The sequence below is a fragment of the Haplochromis burtoni genome, unplaced genomic scaffold, assembly GCF_018398535.1.
Source record: "Haplochromis burtoni strain Fernald_Lab_line unplaced genomic scaffold, NCSU_Asbu1 Contig_215, whole genome shotgun sequence".
Lineage (NCBI taxonomy): Eukaryota > Metazoa > Chordata > Actinopteri > Cichliformes > Cichlidae > Haplochromis > Haplochromis burtoni.
In genome coordinates this window covers 497351-508457 of record NW_024582576.1, presented here as the reverse complement: position 1 = coordinate 508457, position 11107 = coordinate 497351, and the positions used below count along the sequence as shown (strand labels likewise).

The 11107-nt window shown below is 42.9% G+C and overlaps 1 protein-coding gene across 1 annotated transcript in view; it reads right to left on the bottom strand.

The window, feature by feature from the left end:
• LOC102296727 (rho-related GTP-binding protein RhoQ) overlaps positions 1–10015 on the bottom strand; it is a 25833-nt gene extending 15818 nt beyond the window's left edge. Inside the window, exons 1-2 of the mRNA XM_005936850.2 lie at positions 9427–10015; positions 9078–9136 (exon numbers count right to left, since the gene is read on the bottom strand). Coding sequence (XP_005936912.1) covers positions 9078–9136; positions 9427–9568 — 201 coding nt within the window. The 5' untranslated portion in view covers positions 9569–10015. The remainder of the gene's footprint in view (positions 1–9077; positions 9137–9426) is intronic.
• Positions 10016–11107: the final 1092 nt, after the last annotated feature.

The following is an 11107-nucleotide window of genomic DNA, read 5'->3' as shown; positions in this document are numbered from 1 at the left end:
ACATATCTTTCTTTCTACATAGCACTTTAATTCTTATTGTTTGCACTGAAGCACCGCAGCAATTTCCTAATGTTGTAAACCTCAACATCTGGCAATAAACCCCATTCTGATTCTGATTCTGATTCTCACTGGTTAGGTGTTCAGATATTCACTATAAGCAGCTTTGTGGTGCAGTGGTTAACACTGTCAAACCACATCAGGAAGATTCAAACCCTCTGGTTTGCATGGGCCTTTCTGCATCATCTTCCTGTGTCTGCCTCGGGGTACTCCAGTTTCCTTCCACAGTCCAAAGACATTCATGTCAGATTAACTGTGCCTGTGTCCAGGTGTTAGCCTGGTGACCTGTCCTAGGTGAACCACACCACTTGCCCTCTGACAACAAGGACAGGATCCTTAATCCCCACATCCCTGAACTGGATGAGCAGAAGAAAACAGACAGATGTTTTCATTCTAGACTTGAAAATCATCACCTACTCACTCACAGCAGGCCTCCAGAGAAGCTGGCGTATTGGGATCACAACACTATGTATATGCTAGTCCTATGCATCTTTCATGTTGTTTTCAGAGAGGGCACATGCCTGTGTTGTAAATACACAAGCTGCTAAAAACCCGTCTTGGCATTGTAAGCTACAAGCCAGATGGGTGCCAGCTGTGCTGCACATCATGGCACATTTCACAAAGACAAGAAGAGAGTTAAATCATTTCAAAATGTAAATCCTGGTGCTGACTTCAAAGGCCAATCCAAATGGCAGAAAAATGCATTACACACCCTTTGCTAAGTCAGAAGCTGTAGTCTGGTATTTCAATCAAAGTCCAAGCACAAGTTTCAAAGCCACAGAGAATATCCAGTGTTTTTTTTTTCATTTATCGACACCCTTTCATGCACCGGTCTCAACAGCACAGCCAAGTGATATAATGAGCCAACTCCTGCTAATTTTTCCAAAAGGTCAACAAAGACTTTCTTTTTCAAGATTCAAGACCTCTGGGCACTGGTACAGCTCATTGGGTAAAGCAAGCAACCCATAAACTGAAAGGCTGTTGCAGACCCTGAGGCCTGCTGGGACTTACTGTATGCCTTCCCCCTGATCTCCCAGCCTTCCTGTCTTCTCTCCACTGCACTATCCCAATAAAAGCAGAAATAAAAACCCTAAAAAGGCTTTGAGACCTTTATTGTCATTGGTTCAAAAATTCCAACTATGTCAACCTCATATGATGTGACATTTGAAACAAGACAGGACAGAGCTAAGAAGTCCTGAACGTGCGGTCGCGTTCATCATCGAGGAACACTTTCTGAGCCACAGTGCAAACAAAGTAAATATTAATAAAGCAAGTTTACGTTACCAGCAGCATTTAGAACTAAATGTAACGAATTCTAAAGTAAAGCAATGGAACAAACACCTTTCAATCACGTGTTAATTTTGGATCTGGTTTTCCACTAGAGAGCACTTTTAAAAATCCTGTATCGGTCGAGCTCTAGTCTATCATTTCAGTATTTAGCCTTAGATTTTTATAAAGTGTGATGAGCTTTTTTCACTATTCTGATACTTTATTAAAAGGAGAATCCATTAGTTGCAAACTGACTGATTAATCACTAATAATCGTCAGGCTATGTGCAAATTAGTTGACTCCATTCAAGAGAATAGCACTAGAGTTGTTCTGAAGTGTAAAATCTCTTTCTGAGGCGTGCCCACAGCACTCCTGTTTCTCTGTGTTGGAGCAGCTGACTGGTGACTGGCTCATGGCTGAGTAAAACCAGTTTCCCCCTCTTCCAAACCCCACTCGCGTCCCCACCTGTCATCCTTTCACCCCTATTGGGTCACTAGGCCACCTTGGGTTGCAGAGTCAAAAAGGACTCATCAGACTGTACCCAAAGCCTGGACAGGAAATGTGAAAGTGATCATAGGAAGTGCATCTGACATGCTGAGCAAATCAGCAACAATCCAACTACAAAGTGGAAGTTAATAGCGTAGTAAGACACGGATCCCTCGGGGTCGCAGCTCCTGAGCTCCTGTCCTTAAATGTCGTTTCCATTGGCTCTAGTGCACTTAGCATCCACTTCCTGTTTCCTCCTGCTCCTCCTCGCCAGTGGTGCTAGATTTTCTTGAGTGCAGCAGCAGCAGCAGCAGCAGAATGACTGAATGAATGAATGAATGAATAAGTAAAGACTTTCCCCTCTGCTCCCTCGCCACATTGCAGCAAATTAGACTTCAAAGACCTTCCATATGGAATAATTCAAAAGGCGGTGCTTGGAGTAGAGACGCAGACAATAACTGGCAGGGAAGCAATAGCAACAACAGATGCGGCGCAGCGGCACTGGGCTCAGAGCCGAGCTGTGATTATGTGGCACTGAGTGACATGTGACACCAACGTGACAGCACAGAGTCGCGACCACCGGCCCCAATGCGTACGTAAGGTTGCTGATAGGCGTTGGGAATTAACGAAGCATTATGGGAGCTCCAGCCTACGCCAGGAATATAAATATTGCAGGGAGATCGAAGCCAAATGAACACGTGTAGCGCAGGACAGAGGTGGACGTAATGAAGGGCGAGTTTTACATCAACAGGAGAGAAATGGAAAGGAAAACGAAACAGAGGCGTCTGAATTTAACCCCCCCCCCACACACACACACACACTTGATTAGCCTCCCGCATCTGTCTCTCTCTCTTCCTCTTTCTGTCTCACACACACTATTTTCCTCCCCCTTTCCTCTCTTTGGGGGCATCGAGTCTTTGATCAGACGCTGAAGCTATAAACATTACCAGCTGGCCTTCTGCTCCACATAAAGAGGTCAGCCGAGTCGGGGGCGGAGGCACGGGAGAAACGTGAGGGGGCACATTTTCAAGAGCAGTAACTCTACTCTGGGAGGCCGGCGGCGCCCACAGCAGACATCTGGGAGAACTTCTCCATTTCAGAGACACTCTGAATCAGCTGAAAACAAACCCTCCTCTGACACACACACACACACAGCCTATCAAACACGCCAGAATAGACAAAAGGTTGTGTTCCTCTTTTCACAAGTGAGTAGTAACACTTCTACCATCTGTTTTCTTGGGGGAAAATTATAGCGCAGCCACAGGTAGCTGTTTAAGACAGGGAAGAAAAATGCAGGCTGTCTGCGATCTTTTCCCACTCACAGATTTGTGTGTGAATCAGGGTTTGTGAAGGAAACCAGCTAAATATGCCAAAGCTGACCTTTCTGAGCTTTGCATTTGTCTCTCTGCTGCATGGATCACATCGGAACAGGTCACGAGGAAAGTGTTAATAACTACTCAGCTTCTGGCAAGAGTGTAGTTTTAGGTTGCTGTAAGTATGAGGAGGTTAATCATGGGTGACTGACTGTTCGCTGTCCTGCAGTGCAGCTGAAGTTAGACCAGAAGGCCTTAACGCAAGAAAATCATAGTTGAGTGCATTCAGTTTTTCTCACCAAAACACACTGTGTGTTAGTCTCGTGTCTAAAAAAAGTGCTGAATCCATTTCCTTCCTCCTCATTTGCACAGCCAGTGTTTGAGTATTATGAGTTGTGCAATATACAGTAAGCATGCCTTCTTCTTCTACTGCTCAGCTGTTGAACTATTGCTAGGTTATTCTGAGCTGCCAACTGTTAATGAGCAGGAAAGAGACATACCCTACACAGGAAGGTCTATGCAGCTGTCCACATGCTTTTCTGGTTCTTGTACATGCACAAAATAAAAATCTGTTACACACACTAAACTCTTGCTTTAAATCAATACTGGAGGTTTAAAAATCTACAGGGTGCCTTTAGTCCTTTGCTTTAGCCATAGAAACGCCTGAAAATCATGAAATGATACAAGAGAGGCCCATTCAGAGCTTTTGCCATTTGAAATTATTGGGATTTCTGAGCACATTACACGTAATATGTGGCCTGATTGTCATCTGAGTCACAAACATGATCTGACTAAGCTAATAACACTGTCCAAACAGCAGACTATAGAAAAAGAAAGTGATCTCATGAATTTAGCGATTTGGAGAACCTCGATCAGACATTTCCTGTTGCTGCTAATAAGACTTTCACAATGATGGGGGAATTTTAGAGCTAACAAACAGTTTCGAGTTCATCAGTACTGCTTAGATGTCTTGACTGGACAGCTCTCCCTAGGTCATGCCACGGCATCCTAATTATGTAATGTGATAAAACTGACTCTGTAATTCCTAAAATCATTAATTTCCTTGTTTTTTTGTGCTTGATGATTTACTCGTGTTTTCACCAAACCTCTCCAAAGATTCAGGCCATGAAGTGCTACCCTGACACTGTTCTTTAAAATTTGATGGCACAATTATGAAATCCTTTTTCTCAAAATGGCTGTGAAGCATCCAGACTGAGGTAGCAAAGAAAGCCTAAACCACGATGCTCCCACCACCATGCACACGTTTACTGCACATCCAAAGTAGCCTCGGTCATGTTAGTTGGCACAACTAAAAAAAAAACAAAAGAAAGACAAACAGAGATGACGATAACATCACTTGCTCACTCACACTGTCGTCACAGTTTGTGAAATGCTTATTTGGAAGGTTTTACTGCACTTGGGATAAAACAACACTTGGTCATCAACTTCATTAACCTCCTAAGACCCGAACTCTTCCATTGATATTTGGGTTGATTGGGAGACGATGAATGTAAAAACAAAGAATTACCAGATTTTTTTTTTTACCTAATTTTTGTTTCTGAGAAAAATGAGAGCCACATATGAGGATATTCATTTAAAATTTCGACAGAACAGTAGCAGTATAATGTCCTCGTAAGTGGATATCAGGCCCTTGTAGAGCAAACTTGAGTATTTTGGTCTAAATAACCCAAAATGTGATGTCCACATATGTGGACGCCAGGTCCTAGGAGGTTAAAGCCTAATCCTTGTGCAATTTAATCAAGGTGAATAACGTTGATATTTTTTTTTCTTTGTTGTATTTTGAGCCTATTGTGCTTTATTTTCTTACCAGTTCAATAAATGCCTACGTAATTATTTACTTGGAATATTCCAGAACCCACACTAACGGTCATCAAACCTTAATGAACCATATATACTTAAGTGTCAAATCTCATTATTAAAGGTGCAGAGATCATCAAATGCTTATTAATGTAACAGTGTATCAGAAGATACGTTAAAGCAAGGTATCTGTACCAAATCGGAGGTGGAAAAGTTGGATCAGTGGACCACTAACGTCACTGAACAATAAACATAGAAGAACATGTTACCAAAGGTGAGGCACTGGGCAACTAAACTAGGCTTAAGTTAAGCTACTCTGTCTGTGCCCACCTGAGGAGATATTTTTTGGAATTTCAACCACCACAAAGGCGCTCTTGTGAGTTCTTCCAAAAACCCAACTGCTAGTACGCGGTGTGGATGATGCCGCGCGTCAAGCAAATGCAGACCGGCCGACAAGTGGGCCGGAAAAGAGACGGAGCGGCGGAGTTCGTCAGGAACAGGAGAAGCAGCAGGAAAAGTGCAGACAGTGACAGTGTTGTTTTTAACACTCAGCTTGACGTCAGCTCTTTGTCTGTTTGTAACTTTGCTCTTTTCCGTGGCTGACTCATGGACCGACAAAAGCACAAGAGTAGCCCACAGAGCGGCTGTACGACATATTTTTTGACTGCCCCCATTTGACAAGAGATGCTCTCTGCAGGTAGATGGGCCGCCTAAATCTGCTCAGGTAGAGCCTGCAAGTTAATGTAAATGGCGATCTGTTAGAACAAACAGTCAAAGTTCACTGTGAAACTACTTAAAAAAAAATAAAGGTCCACTGCAAACTTCCATGTAAAGCCAGCAAATGATAAGTCGTTTAGCAGTTAAAAATGGTTGATTAGGTGTTGATTAGTCTTTTGGGAACGGTCTAATCGTTCCCAGTAGGGCTGTTCGATATAACGATATATATCGGATGACGATATAAAAACCTCTATGTTTCATTTGTTTCGTGATGTCGCAAAATAAACTGTTTACGGCAATATTTGTTCATGGTTTTGATGGTCACTGTGGTGGTTATATTAATTTCTTAAAGTTCTCTCTTTCTCTTATATTTAATATAACCACACTACAGACAGACAAGCGCCTGTTTTTATGGGTTGTCGTCGGCAACAACGACGGTAAAACCATCGCATGTCCGCTAGTTTATTTTCCACATAAACCTTTCACAATAAAGCTCAAGATCCTGTTGAGACTTTTCAAAATAAACGGAATCACGTGAAAAAGTATGCAGAGTATTGACGGATGAGAAGCAAAAAAAGAGCCGTCAGGTGCTAAACAATCAACCTTAGACTCAAACGTTAGAACAGGCTTTTCCCAGCAGCACGCTGTGTAATAAATACTCACAAAGAAAACGGCGGCCGTTACAACCTATGTCTAAAAATGTGTAGTTTCATACATCTGTTAAAACACTCAACTCCAGGTACACGACGCCCAACTGGAAACACTTCACCTACCCGAGATTCACAGAATTTACAGAAATTTTTTTTTTTTGTGATTTATATCGTTATCGGACGATAGAGGTTTTATATCGGGATATGAGATTTTGGTCATATCGCACAGCCCTAGTTCCCAGTGAATAACAAATATTATTTTAGTTTCAAAGGCACAATTTTTGCTTAGTTTGAAGTAGGGCTGGGCCATATTATACCGTTCACGGTAATACCGGTATAATGTTAGGCAACGATAGGAAAATGAAATATCGCGATAGAATATGAGTAAAACGCGCATGCGCAGTGCCTTTGTTTTCATACGCACATGGCCGATTGTTGAGTGAAACAGATGAACCAGAATTGGTTTGTAAAAATGGTGCAACTTCAGTGATGTGGAACTGGTTTGGTGTTTGTCCGTCAGATACACACAAAGCACATTTTTTTTGCAGAACATGCAAGCGGCCGTCGTTATTTCGTATTTGTCGGACTAAGATGCTCTTAAATCTGGGAGTAATCTGGGTCCTAAACTCCGTCTTTCAGGTCAAACAACACTGCAGCATCACTGAGAGTTAAAAATCTCTAAATTCTTTCATCTTTAATAAAACGATCAGCATTGCTGCTTTACCAGGTGTAACTATGAAGTTTAACTTCCAGGCATCCATGAAAACAAAAGTTATTACATTTAACGGAGTTAGAAGTTAGCAGGAAGCTAGCGGAAGTTAGCTCGCTAGTTTCGCTAGTTACCTAAGCATGATATAGCATGTTCTGACTGAGAGATTTCTGAAAAAATTCAAACGTACAGCTCTGCTATCACTTCCAACATAAATGAAGACAGGAAACTAAACAGCAGTGACGTTTGTAGGGTTACTGAAGTTGGGCTAGCTGGTATATAATGATGTGCTACGTGATCGCTAGCGACACAGCTATGTTAGCATAACATAAACAGTGAAGCTGGAGGACGAACACTAACACTTTTCCACTTATAAAAATTAATGTTAAGGTTCCTGATAGTTAGAGACAAATGCAATCGCATGGCAGGATGCTGTAAACGGACCAAACTTCAGTCAGGAGAACAACTGAGATAATCCATCCACAATACGAGGTTAGTCATTAATATACTGCAACAACATGGGAATAGAGCAGCTGCCAGAGAATTCAACATTAATGAATCAATGGTACAGAAGTGGAGGAAGCAAGAAGAATGAGTTTAATAAAGTTTGATTTATCTGACTGCTTTGTTTCGCTTAATGTGCCTTATAATCCCGTGCACCTTATGGTCCGAAAAATACGTACTGCACACTGCAGTTTAATGTTGCAAAGCACCTCTTTTTAACTTCAGTGGATATTATACATGGTTATGCTCAGGATATGTCAGCCCATTTCTACTGGAAATGCCTTTTGGTTAAACTTTCAGCAAGGAATTTGCATTTGCACTGTTAAATTTTTACAAAGCTTTAATGTACATAAAAACCAGCTTCTTGTTTAAGTGAAAATAAATGGAAGGTTGTCTTTTTGCGCTAGTAATGTTGTGGAGTTGTATTTTGTCTCGCATCAATTATATCGTCAGTTATATCGTTATCGCAAATTTTCAAATATATATCGTGATAAATATTTTTGGCCATATCGCCCTGCTCTAGTTTGAAGTTGGTAGTACCTGCCAATGTGGCCTTTAGAAATTCTTTTTGGAGCCTTTTTCAGCTTCTTTCCTAACATAATGCTTCAACGACATCCTGCGAAAGTTAAACCCAACACCTTCCATCACCTTTACTGGGACACCTGGATACAAGTAGCTTCACTGGCACACAGGTTCATGTAGTCTCCAAACTACACTGTCAGTATATGTCAAACAGGCATCCAACCTGCAAATGTTTCTACAGATTGTGTTTGAATACAATTCTTTTTTAGTTCTTGGTTTTCATTTTCAGCTAATTTGCTGATAACATCTCCTATAATCAATAATGAAAAACACTGATGAAGACTTTGCATACAGTCATAGTGTGAAATCTCAAAGATTGAAGCACCAAATTTTGACATAACTAACATGTAAAGAGTTGATGTGCTAACTGCTTCCTCTTTAGCTGCTGTCGCTTAGCTATTCACATCGAACCAAAACCGCCATAAAAACCAAATGACAACTTTTACACTAAAAACAAATAATTCAGGGTCTTTCCTATACGCGCACCTCAGTGAGCTTCTGTGTGCTGTGTGTTTCAAGTAGCTTCCTCCATCTGTGTGTACACTGGCTCTTCTGCTGAGGGGACACATTATTGTGTGTGTGTGTGTATTACAGTTGTAACTCTTGCCCACTGAATGGCACATTGTAAAGAAAAGGCCCAAGCATTAAGCAGCCCTATTAACAAACCTGTGACATCACTACTGGACATAGGAGCCCTGTTCTCCACATAATAGAACTATTGAAACCCCTTCACTGCCATCACTGTCCACGCCACAGCACACTCAGGCAGTTAAAGCCATGTGCGAAACCCATCACCTGTTGCAGCTTAGTGCCTGGCCTGAATATGAAGCCTGTGGGTGTTTCCAAGGCACTGTTGGATAGTTATTGGTCCCAGGAGCACATGGAGAGACCGAGATAGAGCTGGAGCGTGTGTGCATGTGTGCGTGTCCTTGACGTGCTTGGCACAGAGCCAGAGGAAAAAATAAACTTTACCTGACCAGCTGTGTCATACAGTCCCAACAAGTACTGCTTTCCCCCGACGTTGACGCTCACTGTAAGGAAATGACAAAGAGCAGTTTAGAGGAGGAACCAAGGGGTGAGGGTGGGGAGTGCTGGTGGGTGGGGGGGTCCCAGCCCCTCTGTGCTATGAAGACGACAAACAAGTGGTTTTGATTATAGCAACAGATGCAATGCAGTTGGAGGAAGAGTGGTGGGGTGGGGGTCTCTAAAATCTCTCTTCTCTTAGCATGTGGCCAATTATCAGTGAGCACAGAGCGGCAGCAGCTCAGCATGTCACGCTATTATGAGATAATAAAGGCGAACAGCAGAACTGTGTTCCTACCTGCATAATGATCAAAGACCGTGGGTACATACTCCTCTGGAAAGGCGTCATTGGCATAGCTCATCAGCAGACACGTTTTACCCACCGCACCGTCTCCGACCACGACGCATTTTAACATGATAGTACCGGTTCCGTTTGCCATGATCCCGACCTTCCCAACGACATCATCGGCCCCTGACGCCCTTGTTATCCTGACCTCCTCCTCCTCCTTCTGTTCCTCCTCTTGCTGCTGCTGCTGGGCGGTGATCCCCGCACGGCGGGCATCACCAGCGTCGGAGGCGGACTGCGCGGCTCACCGAGTCGGGCTGGAACTGCATCGTTCTCCCCTCCTCCCCACTACCCATCAGGTTCTTCCAAATGTCAATGAGTTCCTTTTTTTTTAATTGTATTTTTTTGTACGACTGTCAGAAAGAATAAGATCCCCTCGGCCCAATCTGGCTTTCAAATAAGCTGTCTCCTTAAACCCAATATCGGAAGCGTTTTCTGGGAGAAGCGGTCTGCCGGCACTGCATGTCTACCATGCCCGCTCCACGGTGCAGCCTGCGCTCTTGCTCCCTGGCGCACTGTGCCGCTGGTGGATAAGGTGGGTGCGCTTAGCCTACTGAAGAGGCGGGGCTTGGGTTTAAAACCAAGGGGCTCCGGATAAAGTACAGTCCGCCTGCTGTGAATGCCTGGATCACAGAGTAATTACACTATTTACGCTTCTTTAGAAGGATCCCGTGTGCAAACATTCGATTTCTGTTAGGGGGTGTCACAGGAAATAAAACAATATCCTGTTTTTGAGATAAACTTACCATTAGTTTCCACACACACACACCATCTGAATCGTTCTCAATCCAAGGCTGGTACAAAGTTTGTCTTATAAGCTTCACAGTAGGATGTCCATGGAAAGAATTTTACATTAAACATCCTTTAAAGTATCAATAAATCTTTAAATAAAGACAGTAGTGATATATGTCGGCCAGACATGCATGTGTCACTGAACACTTGTTAATAAAATGAAAGAATATACCCAGTCTGTCGGTTTGGAAATGGTGTAACCTAAGTCTAAGTCAACATTCAGCCTCTAAATTTAGGCGTCTCCCTCTCTCTCTGTTTGCTTTTCACATGACTTTGTGGCTGCGAGGATGAATAGACGATCCATCCTTACTGTCCTGCTGTGTGTGTGTGTGTGTGTGTGTGTGTGTGCGTGTGTGTGTGGGATGGATGGAATATGCGATATGTGAGATGGGACCACGGAGCTGCAGATGGAGACGCCACAGGAGGAGGCATGTGTTTATGAAAGAAGTGAAGGAGGCACACAGATTTGACCTCTGCAATGCAGTTGGCCAGGTGTGGGCTGTCTCCTTGAATTAGTGCACCCCTAGCCATCTTAATAAGGAGCGACTCTTTTTGAAGTGAAAAGGAGTGAGCAGGCACATGTGAAGCCTATTTTCTTCTCTCTCCAAATCTTTGTCTCTGCTTTGTGGGCATTTAAAGAGTCAAGACCTGGAGAAAGCTAAGGGGAATCCCAAAGTCAGCTAAAGACTTCTTAATCTTAAAAGTTTGGGGCAACAAGAGACAAGTTTGTTTTGAAGAGCTCGTCTCGCTTAGACCACACATTTGATAGCGCTGTTGCAGTCCGTGTTCACACCTTATCTTTTGTTTTATTTCTCAGTTTATAAATGTGAGATGAGGCAGT